This window comes from Mobula birostris, chromosome 25 (assembly GCF_030028105.1).
Source record: "Mobula birostris isolate sMobBir1 chromosome 25, sMobBir1.hap1, whole genome shotgun sequence".
In the NCBI taxonomy this organism is placed as follows: domain Eukaryota; kingdom Metazoa; phylum Chordata; class Chondrichthyes; order Myliobatiformes; family Myliobatidae; genus Mobula; species Mobula birostris.
Genome location: NC_092394.1, coordinates 22,312,458 through 22,333,170, shown reverse-complemented (window position 1 = coordinate 22,333,170; position 20,713 = coordinate 22,312,458). Strand labels below are relative to the sequence as shown.

At 35.8% G+C, this 20,713-nt stretch overlaps 1 protein-coding gene across 12 annotated transcripts in view; it reads right to left on the bottom strand.

Moving 5' to 3' along the window:
• myo18ab (myosin XVIIIA b) overlaps positions 1-20,713 on the bottom strand; it is a 240,629-nt gene that overhangs the window by 62,502 nt on the left and 157,414 nt on the right. For all 12 annotated transcript variants that reach the window (XM_072243294.1, XM_072243295.1, XM_072243304.1 and 9 more), the window contains 11 exons: positions 20,296-20,455; positions 19,948-20,128; positions 18,620-18,860; positions 17,236-17,345; positions 14,099-14,164; positions 7,350-7,478; positions 7,038-7,181; positions 5,737-5,826; positions 3,983-4,102; positions 2,138-2,249; positions 1,595-1,722 (listed from right to left, as the gene is read on the bottom strand). In XM_072243294.1, coding sequence (XP_072099395.1) covers positions 1,595-1,722; positions 2,138-2,249; positions 3,983-4,102; positions 5,737-5,826; positions 7,038-7,181; positions 7,350-7,478; positions 14,099-14,164; positions 17,236-17,345; positions 18,620-18,860; positions 19,948-20,128; positions 20,296-20,455 — 1,481 coding nt within the window. The remainder of the gene's footprint in view (positions 1-1,594; positions 1,723-2,137; positions 2,250-3,982; positions 4,103-5,736; positions 5,827-7,037; positions 7,182-7,349; positions 7,479-14,098; positions 14,165-17,235; positions 17,346-18,619; positions 18,861-19,947; positions 20,129-20,295; positions 20,456-20,713) is intronic.

The following is a 20,713-nucleotide window of genomic DNA, read 5'->3' as shown; positions in this document are numbered from 1 at the left end:
TATGTATTTAAGAGTTTCATTCAGGATAGATGGAGATACTGTAAGCTTTGTTACTGAGGTAGAAGCAAAAGGTTTCATTGATGGATAAGAAATTGGACTTGAAACTCCATGTACCAAGTGGACTATAAAAGAAATCTGCGGAGTGAAATAACCTCAAGAAGTTATTTTGCTAATGTTCTGAACTGCCATAGTGAAGAATTGTTAACTATATTTCCAAATACGTAATTTATGTTGTTAACTAAGTTGAATGATTGGTTGCAGTACAGTGCAGCTATTAATTCAGCAAAACAAGAGTTAACATTCACTTTTAAAACATTTGGGAAGAGAACACTTGTAGGAAGATATTGCAGTGTAATAAATTATTTAGAGTCTGTGAATTGCAAATGGAAGCTTTGTCAGTTCTCCCACTTATGCACAATTCACTTTTCTATATTAACAAGAAACACTTTGCAAATGAACAGAACTGTTTTAAATAGTGGATAGGAAAATTATGAGTAGGCTCTGGAGATTGTCTACTGCCCTGAATCATTTGTCTTTCTCTTGGCATACTCACTTACCTCAAGCATTTGTGAGTGGACAATCTCATTAGCCTTCAAATTGAACACAAATGTTTGGAAGACAACAAGGCCTTGAGAGGCCTACCATATGACTCACTCCTAGAATGTACTTGACAAGCACTGAAATTCACCTTTGACTCTTGTCAAAACTGCAAGTTTTTTTAAAAGGTCTCTGACATTTAAAGACATCACAAAACAATTAAAGCCAAAATAAAACAATTAAAACAAACTTAATGACTAATACACATAGTAAGTATTATATCAAGATTAATAAACAAATATAATAATATACTCCCTTCTTATCTCCTAGCCTACAGGCATAGAACCTCCTGGAGCCTTAGATCTTGCACAAAGTTCAAAGTAAATTTATTATCTAAGTACATACAATATATGTCACCATTTACTGAGATGGCAACATACAGTATATGTATTTTGATATTACATTTTCTTGCAGAGATTTATTTTCTTGTGGGCATTCACAGTAAATTCAGTGGAGTTAATAAAAAATACCACACACAGGCAACTGTTGTGTACATACATCTACTGATATCTAGAAGTTTCACGAGCTGCCCGCAAAATGTCACCATATATTGCTAGCACCATCTTAAATCAGACCCTAAACACAATCTGAAATTCAATTCTTCAGCATAATGCCAGAGATTCCCAGCAACACTAGGTTCCATTCCCGGACTCATAGTGCTCATCTTTACTCATTAAATTTTAGCTTCACAGCATAAACACGAGCCAGGAACTTCTGTTCACATCGGTAAGCAACCCATTTCTTTTGAAATTAACAAATGGAGCCCACAAGATTCACTCGCATGTAAAAGAATCATACTGAAAATAATAAACACAGTTTCCTTTGAGACAAAATTTTAAGAGGCATACAAGCAAGGGGAAGGAAGGAAACCAGTTGCTGAATTTATCAAAGGCACTGAGTGTCAGTGCTCCAAGGTGCTGCATAACTTCTAAGCTTTAATATCCATCTTATAAGTTTATGGAAATATTTACTTATGGAATTAATAATCACTTCTCACTTTTCGTTCTATTTGCCTCTTGCTCTGTAATTCAACCTCCAGTTTGTCCTCAAATTCCTGATGCAGTCGTTTTTTGGTGAAATCTATCTCTCTTACTGCACGCTCATATTTCATTCTCCATTCTCCACCTATGGGAAGGAAATACAAGTAATATGCTAACAGTGCAAGGTTTACCATTTTAATTTACATATATGTAAATATCGTCCAACATGTCATCAACAAAATTTAGCATTATGCAAATACAGAGGCATTTTTAAGAGAAATCACTACTTCAATAAGAAAAAAGCTACTAGAGAACTTAGATTTGCATTTCAGCTTTCAAATTTTGAAGGCTTTTGAATGGATTCATAAATTCAAAATTCATGATATGCAGAGGAACTTAAACTTTAACGTGAAAATAAAATTTGCAATGCATCCATTTTCATTCTTGAGTACCTAGATAATGTAATGGTGGAAATTATATTTTAACATCCAAGTATGTTGGCTCCTGGCTTTAAAAGAATAATGTCTAACATGCCCAAACAAAGAAAATGAACCACTAACCAGACTCATCATCATCCAAGTCTCCATTTAAATCTGCTGCTTTGATAAGCCGAGCTTCCATCACTTCCATTTCCATTGCATCCATTTGTTTCTTCATTCCATCACATTTAGCCTAAACCAAATGATACTTCAAAAATGACCAGTTCTCAAAATCTATATAGTGCATCAGATAACTGAGATTGCTTCACAAACTTACATAAATACATATTTTTGATAAAGTCCTAAATTAAAGAAATTATTATTGTCCTTCTTGACTCAGATATGAGATTCTCATCAACTTTCCGCTTCACAAAGGGATGAAGGATTTTTGACCCGAAACATAAGCTCTGTTTCTACCACAGGTGCTACCTGATGTTGAGTATTTCCCACATTTTCTGTTTTTATTCTACTCCAAGACTGCCTATTTGCCTTTCTGTAACATAGCTCTTTCGTCCTTGGCACAACTGCCGCAGGCACTCATTTTCCTGTTTTTGTGATTACTCTAACATTCTCCTACTCACACTCTGTTGCTCAAATCTTGCACAGTCACTCTCACCCATCATCTATGTTGCTCTTGATCTATACAAGTTTCCAATATGAAAATAACATTCATTCTGGCTTTCAAATCCAACCATAACTTTTTCCCCTTTCTATACCTAATCACAATCAAGACATTGATTGTGTACTTTAGGAAGGGTAAGATGAGGGAACACCAGTCCCCATCGAGGGACCAGAAGTGGAAAGGGTGAGCAGTTTCAAGTTCCTCTGCGTCAACATCTCTGAGGATCTATCCTCGGCCCAACATATTGATGCAATTACAAAGGCAGCAAGACAGTGGCTCTATTTCATTAAGAGTTTGAGGAGTTTGGTATGTCTCCAAAGAATTTTTACAGATATGCATAGAGAACATTCTAACAGGTTGCATCACTGTCTGGGATGGAGGGACCACTGCACAAGATCAAAAAAAAACTGCAAAAAGGTTATAAACACAGCCAGCTCCACCTTGGGCACTAGCCTCCCCAGGATCCAAGAGACCCTCAAAAAGGTGGCATTCATCGTTAAGGAACTCCATCACCCAAGACATGCCCTCTTCTCATTGCTACTATAAAGGAGGTGGTACAGGAGCCTGACAAAAAACACACACACACACACACACACACTTTCAGGAACAGCTTCTTCCCCTCTGCCATCAGATTTCTGAATGGACAATGAACCCATGAACAATACTTCAGTATTTTTTACATCTCATATGTACTTATTGCAATTTATAGTTTTTATTATTATGTATTGCAATGTACTGCTGCCAAGAAACAACACATTTCACAACATTTGCCAGTGATATTAAACCTGGTTCTGATTCTCTCACAGGCCAGCGAATTTCCAAAGTCTTTACATGTATCCAGTTTTGGCAGCTTACATATCCCCAGTTTTAATTGCACCACCATTGGTAGCTGAATCTTCAGTTACATTGACTTCATCTTAGTAATTCCCCCACAAAGTTTCTTCACTTCTCCAGGTGTCTGCCTTCCTTAAGATATTTCCTAAAGTCAAGTCCATTGACTCAATATTTGAATACCCAAACTTATTTAGGAAGCTTGGTGTTTTATGTATACCTTGAGATACCCAATTATATTCAAAGAGGTCTTTAAATGGAAGATTTTGTTCTCAAATTTCCAGGACAAGAAGAAAAAGAATAAACTACTGAAATGCATGCTGGAAGTTAAATACTGGCACCACAACTAACAAATCTATAAACCTCACTGAAAGAATTGGATACTTCCCCCACCCCCCACCGAATTGTGCTACTCAAAAATTTACACTGCAAAAGCTGCCAAAATTTAAAGGGAAAAATAATTCTTAATTCACCTGTAGCTCTTTCATTTCCTTCTCCAACCGAAGTCTGTCCGCTGTTTCTGTCTCGAGAAGCTGAGATGTTGATTCGCCAGTATTTCTCTCATCTGTTAATTCTGACGTCAGTTCTCCAAGCTATTATTGAAATCAAACAATCAAAACCATTGTCTATATTAGTATTTATTTGTAACAATAAATATTATTGTAAATTATCAATATGAATTTGAAGGTAAGAAATCAGTATTCTATGCTTAAAATTGTCTTATTCCGAACACCAAATACTAAATACGCAGCAAACTAACATTTCAAATTATAAGTCAGAAAATGTCAAACTAATTTTAGCTCAATCAAGATTATGTGAACGAGAAAGGAGGACATTTTTCAACATCTTAGAGGATCTATCCTGGATCAATGCAATCATGAAGAAGGCATGCTAATGGCTCTACTTCATGAGAAGATTTGGTATGTCATCAAACACTCTAGCAAATTTAGAGTCATAGAATCACAGAAGTACTGCACAGAAACAGGCCATTTAGCCCATCTAGTATGTGCCGAACCATTTAAACTATCTAATCCCACTGACCTGCACCAGACCTATAGCCCTCCATACTCCTATCATCCATGTACCTATCCAAACTTCTCAAACATTGAAATCAAGTTCGCACTTGCGAGTTTGTGCTGGCAGCTTGTTCCACACTCTCACAAACCTTGAGTGAAGAAGTTTCCCTTCATGGTCCCCTTAAACTTTTCACCTTTCACCATTAAACCATGACGCTTAGTTCTTCTGCATTCCAAGAAATAAATTCCTAACCTATTCTCTCTTTCCTTATAACTTAGGTCCTCCAGACCCAGCAACATCCTTGTATATTTTTTCTGTACTCTTTCAACCTCATTTATATCTTTCCTGTAGGTAGGTGACCAAAAGTGCACACAATACTCCAAGTTAGGCCTCACCAACGTCTTATGCAACTTCAACAAAACATTCAATCTCCTGTTTTCAATACTTTGATTTGTGAAAACCAATGTGCCAAAAGCTTTCTTAACAGCCCTATCCATCTATGATGTCACTTTCAATAAATTATGGACTGGTATTCCCATATCCCTTTTGTTCCACTGGTTTCTTCAGTGCCCTACCATTCACTGTGTTAGACATAACCTGGTTGGTCGGACCGAAGTGCAACACCTTGCACTTGTCTGCATTAAATTCCATATACCATTTTTCGGCTCTTTTTTTCCAGCTAGTTCAGGTCCCACTGCAAGCCACGATTGCCTCCCGCGCTGTATACTACACCCTCAATCTTTGTGTCATCTGCAAATTTGCTGATCCAGTTAACCACATTATCATCCAGATCATTGATATGGATGATAAACAACTCTCCATGTATTTTTGAAGCTTTGAATTGTTTCACATTCAAAAGTCGAGTCAATTTTGAACATAAATCCACTTACTGGAGCAATAAATAGTTTTAATATCTTGCATGATGCTTCAAAAAAACCTTATGTTTTGATCTATACTGAATTGGTTTTCAGCTAATTTTAAGCAGTCTTCCATTACTGATTATCACAATGATCCATTTAATTCATTAAAATGAATTAACACCTCTTTAATTCTTTAAAGCCAACATAGTGGTTAGAAAGCTTTAACATTTAATTTCACTTATGATTTGATGTATTGCATCAAGTAAATTAGGCTAACAATTGTGAAATAATGATTATTTCACAAACTGCCACAACCAGATATACAAAAGAATGCTGAAGTATAACCTTACCCTGCTTTCTAGACGATCATTTGTTAGTCGTAGTTCATTGCGTTCCTTTTCAACCCGTTCTATTTTGCTGCGTAGCTGCTGAATCTCCTCCTAATTTAGTAGACAACATATTTATCAGTAAGAATTCATGCAGCTGAATAACAAAACATAGGCAACATTCTTTAGAACACCTGAGCTTTAAAAATAAATTTTAGAAAAGTTTTGAAAAAGTTGTCCTGTTTTCAGGCAGTAAGTTAATTTTAACAACCACACTGAATAAGTATAACTTTTTCAATAAATTTTGTTCTGAATCTATTGCCATGAGGAAAATGGCAATAAGAACTGTAATATCAAATTTGACTGCACACATTTCATTAAAATTAGAATTTTCACTTTTCCCCTCTCAGTGAATAGCTGATCAATTTTGATTGTCAGTATGACATTGGATCCCCATTTAGTTCCACTGTAAGGGCATTCAATCCATACTGTTTCATTAGTTTTGTGGCCCACAGATAAGAAACTTGCTGGTAACGAAAGGGCATACAGAAGCGAGATATACCAGTAACAATGTCGCAGCAACGACATTGCACTCAACATCAGTAAGACAAAGAACTGATTATGGACTTTAGAAAGAGTTAGATGAGGGAACACACACCGGTCCTCAAAGAGGGATCAGAAGTAGGGAGAGTGAGCAACTTCAAGTTCCTGGGTGTCAATATCTCTGAGGACCTAACATGGACCCAAGATATCAGTGCAGCTATAAAGCAGACAAGACAGTGGCTATATTTCATTAGGGAGTTTGAGGAGACTTGGTATGTCACCAAAATCAACTCACAAATTTCTACAGATGCACCGTGGAGAGCATTCTAAATGGCTGCATCACCTACTGGTATGGGCATTGGGGAGGTGGGGGAAGGAACTACTGTACAGGACCAAAATTAGCTGCAGAGTGTTTTAAACTTAGCCAGCTCTATCATGGGCACCAGCCTCCTCCGTGTCCAGGACATCTTCAAGAAACAGTGCCTCAGAAATGTGGCGTCCATCTCATCAAGGACCTCCAACACCCAGGACATGCCCTCTTCTCATTGATACCATCAGGAAGACCCAGACTCAATGATTCAGGAGCAGCTTCTTCCCCTCTGCCATCCAATTTCTGAATGGACAAATGCCGGATGATATTAAACCTGATTCTGATTCCCATTACATTCAAAGACAAGTGGAGGAAGAGTAAAAAAAGCAATGTGTGTGTATGCTCAAACACACTTCATGTATGGGTTAGCAAAAATATAATGTGAAAATTTGAAACAATTTAAAATGCTTACATCTTTGCCTCTTATTTGCTCTTCTGTTAATTGAACCTCAATTAACGGCCGAACTGTAGTGAATAGTTTCCACCACGGCCAGTTCTTTACTCCTTTGTTTTTTTTAATGTTTTTCTGGATGCAACGAATAGCTAGATCTTGAATCTGAAAAGAAATATATTAAATGAGCATTAATCATTTGATGGGCATAAACTTTAGATTGATTTAAAGAAAAAAACTTTTTGCAACCTCATTACAATCTGGACCAAATGAATACAAATAAAAGTTTGTTCATTTCATATTTGGTTTCTGAAGCTGTTGTTGACTTTCTACCTTTCTCTTCTTGAAATACTGCCGTGCAAGGTATCCTCTACAAGCTGCCTGGAAAAGAGTGATATTCCTTCTGGTCTGTTCATCCCTTTGTTCTTCCAATTTAACAAGAGTTCCTGCTCTAAAAAACACCTAGGACATATCAAAAAGGAAAATACAAATTAATTATATATCTGATACACAATTATAAGATTGGTAAGCCAAGATGTTTAGCTATACATTGTTTCATAAGTTAAAACTTTATTGACAATTTCTCCCAACAATTTGAAAAGCTCTTATTTAAACAAAACCATGATACTCACTAGTTCCAAAACAGTGTAATGTTATTGCCCTTCAGGAAGTTAGGGCTTGAATTTCCACCATTAACAGCACTCTTTTCTTACAGTTCTGATCTCAGGGAATAGCCCTTAAAATGTACAGCTCAATATACCCAGTGCATGAATCAGAAAAAGGTTCCTGAAGTGTAAGCTTTTGCAGGAAAATATCGGGGAGGGGCCTGTAGGAGAATGAGTGCCTTCCCGCTATGATTGCCTGCACTTTTGAGAGCATTTCAAAGCAGCCAAATGCACATTCAAGTGTGAATGCAAAAGTCACATTAAATAGCAGAAAGACCCTCAAAGTTCTCCACTTCCACTGAGCTAAAAGATTTGGATTGTAATGTAACAGTAACCAGTGAAGAGCCATCTGTCAATTGTATCAGCGAAGATAGCCTCCAAGGCTCCTGGAACAATGTTTTTGGAAGTAAGGGTGATCTTGACTTTGATTCAGAACAATACAAGATTTTGGGTGAGCTTGTACTTGAGGTTCACATAGATGAGTGAGAACTATTATTTGGAAATCAATGGAAATGAATAGGTTCTGTAAAAATATTAAATATGAGTAAACTCATATCAATTACCTTAACTGGACTTTTGAAAGGGTATCAATTCTATATTACATATCAAAATCAGAAGCAGCAGTTTCACAGTACATGGGAACTGGGAGCTGATGAGATGAGGGCTGGGCCATGATTACACTGCTTTTACTTAACTGCTGTCAACCTTGTGCACTATTTCTTAGCCTCTACAATATGTAATACATATAAAATACAGGTCAAATTGCTTACAGCATTTCTTAGTTATTGCAAGATTTAATACTTTAATAGGACGATGGAGGGAGCTTTGACCAAATAAAAGAAACTTAGATATTATATATTCATTTACAGGCACTACATTGCGCAGCACATGAAGTCACAGGCCCGGAACTGCAAATATCAGAAACAAATCATAAAATAAAATAAAAACATGAAATGCTATGAAAACTCAACAGGTAAGACAACACCTTTGGGAGAAAGTAATTAGTTAATATTTTCAGGTTACAGACCAGAACAGCTGCTCTCTCTTTGCAAATGTTGTGCTTATCTGCTGAGCATTTCCAGCATTTGCAACTCTGTTTCAAACTTCAAGGATCTACACAACACTTTGCTTTAATTGTTACCTTATTAACATCAGTATTTCCCCCATTTATGAATAATGACATAACATTATTTGATGAAACATACAAGCACGACCCCAACGGGTGGTAACAGATCAAATTTCTTTATTGATGCAGAATGCCCAGGAAATGGTTCTCATTATATTCCTCTTCAGGAAAAATACAGTTTCAGTCATAGATCACTGAAATATCCAATTCTGCAAGTTTGAATTTCACGACTAGAATATATAACCTGCTTATACACAAGGGTAAATTTCTCTACTTATGAACTAATCTTGGGCAGTGACACTAAGTTTGCTATATTATTTTGCGGGTTTAGTCTGCATGGGAAATGTTACAACAGTGCCACTTTGACCTATGAACAGTTAGCACAAATGTCAGAAGTTCAAACCACTAACTACATTCTTCCAACCGTAAGGAAACAATACAAACAATATAAATGGCAAACTCAGCAACAAAATGACAAAATTAACAACAAATATTGAAAGAGAAAAAGGTATTCCTGACTTCGAATTATTACCAAAGATACTAAAAGTTAATATTTTTTGCTAATTAATTCTGCTCCATGTTGCACAGTTTATAGGAGCTGATTTACAGCAACTGAAAACAAAGGATAAAAAGAATTAAACATAGCAACAGAATTCCTTCTCTCCTTCTCCATACATTTTCTAGACTATCTGAATGATTTATGAGCTTGATTTTTATTTTGAGCTATCTGTATGATGTTATGATTTTGCCATCTCTAATAATTCTTTATTTTTTCGCATGCATTTTTTGGCTCTTTCTCCTAAATTATTAATTGGTATTTTTAGCCACATTGTCAGAGAAGTGCATTATGCTTGTTGGTGTAAATGCTTCTCTTACAATTTTGGAACCTTTTAGTTAAGTTCAGAGGCATGGATGAAAGGACAGACAAACAGAAGGACATGAACATAGAACAGTACAGCACAGTACAGGGTCTTCAGCCCACAATGTTATGCAACCCTTCAACATACTCCAAGATCCATCTAACCCTTTCCTCCCCTATAGCCTTTCATTTTTCTTTCACCCACATCTCCACGTCTCTTAAATATCCCCAATGTATCTGCCTCCACCACCACCCTTGGCAGGGCAATCCATTCACCTACCACTTTCCATGTTAAAAAAAATACCTCTGACATCCCCCCCCATACTTTCTACCAAATGCCTTAAAGTTATCCCCCCCGCCTTGTAGAAGGTATTTCCACCCTGGGGAAAAAAGTCTCAACCGTCCATTCCATCCAAGCCTTTTTTCATCTTGTACAGTTCTTATAAAGTCACCTCTCATCCTCCTTTTAAGCTCACTCAGCCTATCCTCATACGACATACCTTAATCCAGGCAGAATCCTGATAAATCTCCACTGCATCATCCCTACATCTTCCACATCCTTCATATAATGAGGCAACCAGAATTGAAACAGTACTCCAAGCATTTCCTAACCAATTTTACAGAGCCACAACATTACTTTGCAACTCTTGAACTCAATGCCCTGACTAATAAAGCCCAATGCAGCATACACTTTCTTAACCACCTTATCAACTTGTGCAGCAATGTTGAAGGATCTTTGGATGTGGATCCCAAGATACCTCTGTCCATCCACAATGTTAAAAACCTTGCTATTTACCCTTTATTCTGCCTTCAAGTTCGACTTCCAAAAGTGAATCACTTCACAACTTTTCCAGATTGAACTCCATCTGCCACTCCTCAGCCCAGTACTGCATCCTGTCAATGTCTCATTCTAACCTATGGTAACCTTCTATACTAACTACAACACCACCAACTTTTGTGTCATCTGCAAAATTACTAATCCATCCTTTCACCTCCTCAGCCAAGTCATTTATAAAATCACAATGCGCAGACATCCCAGAACACCACTGATCATCAACTTCCAATCACAATACGCTCCATCAGCTACCATCTTATGCCTTCTGTGGGCATGAATTAACTGAATGGGCAAAAGTCATATTTCAATTTAGGACTGTATATCAAAGGCAGTTAAGTCCAAGTCTGAAGAAACTGAGAAACATGGAGCAGTTTAAAAATCCTACTAATTGACCATTAAGGACACCTGAACATTGGCCTTTGTCCAAATGAGTCTAAAATATAATGGAAAGGAAATTATTCCTTATTTGTATGATGATTGGATTGGACCCCAGCTGTTTTCAGTTCATTTTCAAAAGTTCATTTTGTAAATGCTGAACCATTTGAAGCAGATCCAGCATTTACAGTGATGCACAAGGAAATCAGTCATCCAATTAAATAATTGATAAGTACTTCAATTCCATTTGACCATGAGGCCAAGGTACGAATCAGTCATCTGATTGAAATAAATAGTCCAGAGAAGGTTCCTTTCTCAAAGCTCCCACCATTCTATAATCAAAGTTGTAACACAAATACAAACGTTTGTACATATACAACCACAGTATTTTGGTTAATATTGTAAGAAATCAGTTTCTGACATCACTAATATTTTGAATGGTTTGGGTACTATCATTCACAAAAATACAAATAAAATCTGTTCATTCAATCAGTCTGGTGATAAAGCCCATTAATATTTCTTGCTTTTGACATTCAGAATATGTTTCTAGTCTTCTGAAAGACATAGGATACTGCAATAGGTACAATTTAGCAATGTAACATTTGAAACCACTGAATTAAAGACATGCAGTTTAGATAAAACAGCTTGCTTTCCATATTGCACTGTCTGGCTTGAATATCGTGTAGACAGCTGGGACGCAACATCCGTGGTTGGCCCCAACCAGCGGAGGGTTTCATTAGTTTAGATAACCAACAGCACTCGAGGTTCATTAAAGACAACAATTTTGAAAAAAATTATCAAGTATAGGCCTTGACAAATGCAGACTATATTGCTAAAAATCAATTAAACAGATTACAGTCAAAAAGGAAGATAAATTACCATTGTCCCACCTTGTTCTCTTATTTCCAGACTTTTGGATATAAAGATCTATCTCCTGCAGTAAAGCCAATGAACAAGCCTTCCCCTACTCTTCTTTGTAATACTAAGTGCCAACTAACTTTTCATGGTTTATGGACAATGTTGTCTTTCCTCTTTCAAGATTTATGCATTTAAATCTGAGTGAGTGGGATTGTTACTAAATGGTACCATTGTCACAAGTAGCTTTTAAAAGGTCAGGAAACAGAGTAGACAAAAACAAAGAATGTGAATACTTTCCAGCAAATGAAGTATGGGAGTTTTAATCCAAATAAGTGTTATCCTTAAACAGAAAGGACTCTCGATGATGGCTAGACACTTTTACTTTGCAATAAAATGTTCTCATGTTTAGTTAATTGACTACAAAGACATCAAGATTACAGGCAGTACATGTGGCCATTCTTATTGAAATAAACCTGGAAAAGACTTTTGAAATATCTCCCTAAATGGCTGACACTGCTGATTTATTTTCCCAGTCCAATGCAGCCAATTTTGTGATTCTGTCATCACAATCTAAGTTTAGGACATAACAGTGGTCTGAAACAAATTTACGCTCAATAATCTACAATGCTATGATCACTTCCTAGGATGAGATCATTAACTGTAACATAGGCATCCGTTAGTCTCGTGAGACCATGGATCTGCACCTTGGAAGGTTTCCAGGGCGCAGGCCTGGGCAAGGTTGTATAGAAGACCGGCAGTTGCCCATGCTGCAAGTCTCCCCTCTCCATGCCACTGATGTTGTCCAAGGGAAGGGCACTAGGGCCAATACAGCTTGGCACCGGTGTTGTTGCAGAGCAATGTGTGGTTAAGTGCCTTGCTCAAGGACACAACACACTGCATCAGCTGAGGCTCGAACTAGAGACCTTCAGATCACTAGACTGATACCTTAACCACTTGGCCAACACAATAATACCAAATTTAACTGTAATAACACCAAATTTAAAATAACCTATTCTTTGATTGGTAACTCTATGTATTGTCCAGAAATATCTCCTCTCTCTTACCAATTTGTGTTGCCCAAATTATATGATTATTGTATTACCTTCCTCACATTCTCATTATTTATTGATTTACATTTTGTCCTAAACCCCACCAAGCTCTGCTACTGATACAGTGAGCATAGAAGGTAATAGCTAAAGAAAGAGACATACTGGTACCAGGAGATTATAGTCAGTTAGGAGAATAAGAAAATCTTGTGTGGCAGATCTGTGGAGAGCAGCCCACAACTAGTACTGCTTTAGAGAGCTCACATGAGAATTACACTGGGTAGGAATCCACAGTATGGGTAGAAGCATAAGGGAACAAACCCTGAACTTCACATAAAAAGTTAGACACAGCAAATAAAATATTATTTCCACTCTTAAGGTGAAAGACAATTCTATGCTAATTGATGTCAAAGCATGGTTTAAATTATTTAAAATATTAAGAATCTAAAACAAACAAAAAAATCAGCAAGTGCAAATTAATTGGAACTTATATTTGTCCTCACAATTCTTCCCAAGTAAATGAATGGAGGAAATGGGGGATTTGTGTGCTTGAGCAAAATGAATGATCTTTGTAAAAATCTGGTTGTTGACATCCCTGCAAGCGTGCCTTTAATTTTTAAGACGACTGAAATTCAGATTTCAAAAACTGCAATTAACTCAACTCCACTTGCAACTACTAATGACTTCAGGGAGATTGGCAGACTGCCGGTTTCTTACTACTGAAAATGCAGACATAGTTGAATGATGAGTCATCATAATGAAAGATTTTTTTGGATAAAAGATTCTTTGTTGCAGAATCAAAAATATGCTTTTCTTTGGTACAAATTAATAAAATGATTAGTATCACTATAATGTCTTAAAACACAAAAATATCCTTTAGTTTTCTTTTACATGTGAAGGACTCTCTGAATGGTGCAGTTGTAGGTTAGCCCAGAAAATTTTGTATTTTGCAGGATGTAATAGCATGAAGATAAATTCTTTAAGATCCTAGAATGGGAACAAGGAAAATGACAAAGGCAACAGAGAGAACAGAGGGAGAAAGATACAGATTGAAATGAAATTAATATTGTACTTGAATATACTGAGAGGCACTTCTTCAGATTGAAATTTTACACTACAGTTTTTGTTGGAAAACTTGTGACATAAAAGTCACCAGGTTTACGTTGCTTTGATTACAATAAGAGAACTTAAGTTACTAGAGGAATTTTAGAAATGTACAAAATCATCTTTCTTCCCAAATGGCTATGTTACATAAACCAGTAACTACTAAACAAGTGACAGCTATTTTTCAATACAATTTATGAATCAAATTACTTACCCGACTAAGGCCCATGTGATAACTGCTCTTCTCTAAATCCAAAGACTCCAGAAGCTCTTCTACAGCCTATAAGGAAATAAAATCTTGAAAATAACTTTTGTTCTATGTTATACTTAATATTTTTCCAAATTTCACTTCATGGTATGTTGTGTGACTTTTCTGAGAGAGGTTTACTTTAAAAGAAAGAACAAAGCGAACAAACAACATGGATCCAAATATAAAAATACCACATTTGGGGTTTCTTATGCCTTCCTCAGGATTTGCATTAAATGATCCATGCTGCAGAATTAGAGTTTTTAGAAATGAAATGGCATTTAGTTATCAATTCTTAGGAAGTTATGCTGCCTACACCCCACTTCTAATAATACTTGCCATCAGACTAAACTGTGATGACAGCAATTAGACTCAAAAACATACTGTTGGAAAAATAAATTATTGTCATCATCATTTAAACATTAAGTTAATTTATCATTCTCATTGATTATTCTGACAATACAAAAATTGCAATTAGACCAATTTTAAACATTTAAGATTTCAGTCTACAGAACAGGTGTAAAACACAATAGTAATATATCAGTACCATTTTCAATAAGACGATAGCACTGTTAAATAAACACTAAATAGCTTATGCATAATCATATATTTAAATAAGGTTATATAAACAGTTATACACACTCACATTTGAAACATTTCATATTTAATGCTCTCATGTGCAAAAGGCAACTGCAATAACTGGAACAGTAAGATTATGTGAGATTTCTGCACACGATATTTAAATTTACCAACATGTTGTTTGTGGTTGGTTTAAAATAAATAGAAGATCCAAACACTGCACACTAAAAAGACTTCTGTGTTCATTAGTTGCCACAGTGATCAGTTTATTACGTAGTAAGTGCCTGCCTTATATTGGCATTACCTTTTGTGTATTAATTTTCACAGGCACTATCTGCGAGCTAGTTCAAAACAATTTTCCTCTATTGTTTGAGCGTCAATAAACACATACCATATGAATGAGCATTGTTCAACGTCAATACACGGTGTACCACATGAATGGGCATTGTTAGCTGAACTCTACCACTGCTCTATTTATTTGTTCCAACAATTTTTTAAGACACTTTTTGAAATAAACAGCAAGTTATTATTAAATATTACAATATAATTTATGTTATGAAGTTTGTTAAAAAGTCAGGCAATTAGTATGGTCAACTGAGTTCTCTCATTTATATTCTCTTCAGGATCAAAGATAATTTACTTTTGCACTAGTTATGAGACTCGAAAGATGCCAATGCAAGAATTCTTTAAAACGTGGGTTGGCTATTACAACTTCACCATGTGATCTTACATAACAAAGTCACAGACTAATGGCAATGAAGCCCAAGATGATTAAAGACCAAGGTATTCTGTGCTAAACACAGAAACTCTGATCCCAGAGACATATGCACAAGTATTATCCTCATTGCCTCCTTTTTTGATCTCCCTACTTCTAACTACCGTCCCCTACCTGCCTTCCTCAGTTTCCACACTCCATCTAACTCCCTCCTTCTCAGTTCCCTCCTCCTCCACTTATTTCTTTCACTCCTAGCTTACCTTGCCCACTTGATCCTTCTGCTGCCTTCTCTCTTCAGCTGTTTGCTCCTAACCTTCTTCAGGATTACTCCACAAATATATAATTCCACAGTCGAGTACAGAATTAAAACTATAGACTTCAATAGAAAATCAATTTTTATTTACCTAATTTGTGAGCAATTTCAAGTTCCTAGGTGTCAATATCTCTGAGGACCTAACCTGGACACAATATATTGATGCAGCTATAAAGAAGGCAAAACAGCTGCTATTATTTCATTCAGAGCTTGATGAGATTTGGTTTGTCAACTAAAACACTCAAAAACTTCTACAAGTGTACTATGGAAGAGCATTCTGACTGGCTGCATCACCGTCTGATTGGAGGGGGGGTGTGGAACTACCGCACAAGATCGAAGTCAGTCACAGAATCTTGTAAAATTAGTCAGCTCCATCATGGCTACTAGCCTCCGTAATATCCAAGACATCTTCAAGGAGCAGAGCCTTAAGAAGGCAGCATCCATCATTAAGGATTCCCACCACCCAGGACATGCCCTTTTCACACTGTTACCATCAGGCAGCAGATACAGAAGCCTGAAGACACATACTCAGCAATTCAGGAACAGCTTCATCTCCCCCCACCATCTGATTTCTAAATGGACATTGTACATTACCTCACTACTTTTTTTTTGCACTACCTATTTTAACTTAACTATTTAATAGACATATATATACTTACTGTAACTCAGTTTTTTTCTCTATATTTATCACGTATTTCATTGTACTGCTGTCATAAAGTTAACAAATGTCATGACATATGCTGGTGATACTAAACCTGATTCCGATTCAAGTTTTCATGGTAATTCAGCTTTATTAAATGCACATAACTACGATTATAACATTGCACTTTTCTTCCCTGGATTATGCAAACTAAACACATGCACTTCCAAGACAGAAATGGATGACAACATTTTAGTTCCATTCAACCTCACATGCTGTTGTACCTTTCAATGAACTATTTCTGATTGTCTCCTTCAGTTACTACACTAACCTTGTATCACCAGATCCTTTAACCTTGCAAGTTTTAACACTTTGAAAGAACTGCACTTTTACTACCAGGGCAGTAAATTATAAAGCATTGCTACAGAACAGTTAATAGCAGTCACCAATTCACCAGACTGCCATCAGGAAGATGCTACAAGTCCACCACCACCACCAGACTACACATAATCTCCGAAGCTTCTTTCCAGTATCTATCCAGCTTCTCAACATAACTCACTCAGGTGTAATACCTTAACTGTCCTTGCACAACATCTATTAAATGGTATTTTTGCTCTCCTTGTTATGTTGATAATTATTTAGTCTGTCCATATGTTCACATTTATTTAAGTTTGATTATTTACATTTTGACATGTGACCATTCTGCTAATTGTCGATTGCTCATGGCTGCACTATTGTCTTGTATGTTGCTATTATGTTATCTGTTATGGTATCGTCCTGTGTTTTATGCTTGGCACTGAACCACAATCAATACTGATATGTTTCACATACTAGCAATAAAGTGATTCTGAACTCACCCGTTTTTCATCTGTAACAATATAGTTGCGCCCATGCTTTTTAGTAAGATGTGGTGCAAGGACATCAAAACGCCGTCTGAATTCTGAAAACACCATATGATCTGGGTAGCCTATATGTTGCAAAGAGAAAAAAGAAAGATACAGCTCATTTACTTTATTAATACATCCAGTACACATTGAAAATAATATGCATATTCTGTTTTGAGGCAATAATTATGACTTAAATAAAAAGGACAAAAGCAGCAGTTACCTTCAATTTATGATGGGTTTTTTTCATCCATCATCTAAGATCTGCACCATTTGGGCCACACCATCTTCTCATAGCTACCACTGGGCAAGCCTGAAGTTTTACACTACCACATTCAGGAACAGCTACTTCCTTTCAACCATTCAGTTTTGAACCAACTACCAAAACTCTAATCACTACAGTTAAACACCATTATGACCACTTCAATCACTTTCAAGTAAAATGGACTATTTTCTTCAAATTGTTTTTTCTTGTAAAAACCGTGTATAACGTATATTTAATTTTGGTTTTCATTGTGAATACTTCATATCTGTGCTACTCGCCTGTGATGCTGCCTGTGCATATGCCAATAAACTCAACTTTAATTTTATTGGATTGAGGATAAAAGGAGACATGATCAAGACTAAACAAGGTTACTGATTATGGCAAAGGAATAACTTACAAAACATAAAAAAGTCCTCCATTAGAGAACTTGATGAATAATTAAGAATTACTATCAACCTGCTTTAATTTTGTTTACACAAGTAAAGGACTCTAAGGAAGATAACCTTGCTTACCACAAGGAGCATTACATTTTAAATGTTTGCATCTATTTAAATGATACATTGTGCAAATTGATAAATTAGCCTGTTGTTGTCACATATACCAAAATACAGTAAAAAAAATTGAAAGCCATTGGTACTGATCATTTTGAAACAACATTGAGGTAGTAGAAGGGAAAGCAATAACAGAATGCAGGATAAAGTGTTAAAGTTACAGAGAAAGTGCTGTATACACATCAAAATGTAGACATGAAAGTTGAGATCCATTTTATTAAATGCAAAGGGTGGAATTTTAGAAGTGAAAATAGGTTTCAAAGTTTTTAAATTTGATGCGTCTCCAGCCAGAACAAATCACCAAATGATGTCACTAAACAAGGCACTAAGTAGATGACAACCAAACCCAGAAACTGCAATAACGTCTGGGCTTCTGAACTTCCTGCTAGAAATTAAAGGCCATCCACTTCTAACCATATAATCTACATTCATAACTGGGCCAATGCTTTTTAAGTAGCTTACTTTTATGATCAAGAAACTACAAACAATACTTTTTTCTAATGCAGATTTTGAATGTGAAATGTGATTGAGAAGAACCAACCTTGTCTATATATTCTTAGGGCATCAAGAAGTTTGCATCCCCTAATCTGGGCTCGAAGAAGTGGTACATCCAGCTGCATTAGACCCGCTTCAAAATTTTCTGCCTGGATATCAGTTTCTATGATTCCAGACTTTAGAGAAGGCGTTGGAGACACTTTTGTTTCAATAAAGGCATCAGTTTTCGGTAACAAACAGTGGATAAAATGAATTTTGGACTTTTTCACTGTGTCAATAAGAGCATCCTGTAATAAGAAGGCTGAATTAATACATGCGTCTAATTAGATGCATTCCACTAATTTAGTTTACATATATTAATTTTGATTTATGTGATTATGAATTCAAATTTAGAATACATACATAATTTAGTATATTCAAAGAAAGTGAATTGTATGTGTAATATTTAATATGCAGTAGAAACAACTTTGAGGCTCATGAAGCTTTAACATTAAAATTTTAATTCTATTTGTAGAGCTTCTCCATAAGAAGCGACACTTTGCAATTCCGACTGAGTTACGTTAAAAATAATGAAGCAAAAAATGTAAATCCATCTAATAATTAAAGTTAAAAATGATTTGGTATAACATTACTAGAAAAACAGCTAAAACTACAATGTATAAATGAATAAATTTAATTATTACACATGAATATTCATAAATATAATTCAGTCTAAATACCAAATTAGATTTTTTTTAAACAAGCAATCCCTAAAGATTCAAGGAACAGGGAAGAACACTATTTGGCTCAGTGAGTCTGTATGTGCTCAACGTAACCTAGCTAGTCCCACTGCCCTGTCTTCTCCCCACAGTCTTGCAAATTCATTCCTACTTATTCAGCTCTCTCTTGAACTCTACAATGGAATTTTCATTCATTAACTCTAGCAGGATACTGCAGAATGTAACCACATGCTGACTCAAAATTTTAATTGTATCATTTTTGTTTTCTTTACCAATCATCCTTATTTTTAATGTTCCCTAGTCTTTGCTAAAGAGAAATTTCCCCTTTCTATCTGTATCTGTTACGAGTTGAATTGTATTTTTGTACTTTTTTGAAATTATGCACTGTAATACTAATTACCTCTTATACTTCTGACCAAAATGTAACACTGAAAGATAATTAATTAAGCAATCTCAGAGATTTTAAAACATTGTGCTATTGTATAAAACAATTCAAATTAGCACTGCATAGAAGAAATTCTGTTAGAAACAGTGGATGTATAGATATTAGATGATTTTTAAACAATCAATAACTCTTAAGCCTTCTCTACAAACATGCACCCACTCTTAACACAAGCATACTTAGAAGTTGAAACTAATTTAATTATTTACGAACCACTTGGAGTTTAATCTGAATGCACGATGATTTCTTCTTTACTGCAGCTACGCCAGTGGTGAAAGTCTTTCTCATGCTTGTAGCTCTTCTCAAAGTAAGCTGGGATCCACCTTCCAGGCCAGCAATTGATCCAGACAATACAGTTCCGGCTCTGCCCATAAACAGATTGCTAATGATCTTCCTGAAAAAGGAATGCAATTGTACTATAATTACTGTATACAATATCAAAACAAGAATCAGAAAATCACATTAAAATTCAAAACCATTTTCACAAAAAAGCTGCTTGCATCAACAACATTTGTTTACAAAGAACATAGCAATGTATTTGTAATGAAAACTACTTCCTACTTCTGAGAGTCTTGAAGTAGAGTGGCAGCATTTTGAGTAGCAGGATTCTGTTTTGCATAATTCAACCAGCCTGTTGTGTCATACTCCACCCAGTTGGTATTGGAACAGTGACCTAGGATGAAATGATGAAGCTTGTTGCCTTTCAACAAAGGGCATTGACCTACAAAAAGAGGAAATAAATAGAAGGTTTTTGCAATTTTGCCTTTTTCATTCATGTGGAATGGAAAACATTTTTAGCTAAACAATTTTGTTATTAGAACACAAATAAAGCATTGCTGGTCAAACTTTCATTGGCATGCATTCTTTATTATTATTTATTCTGTTGCAATGCTCAGAATTCACTGTTTATTAATAAAAAGAGGTTCATAACTCACAACAGTGTCTAAAGTCGCTCTTCTTTCCCCTCAGTATTTCAATA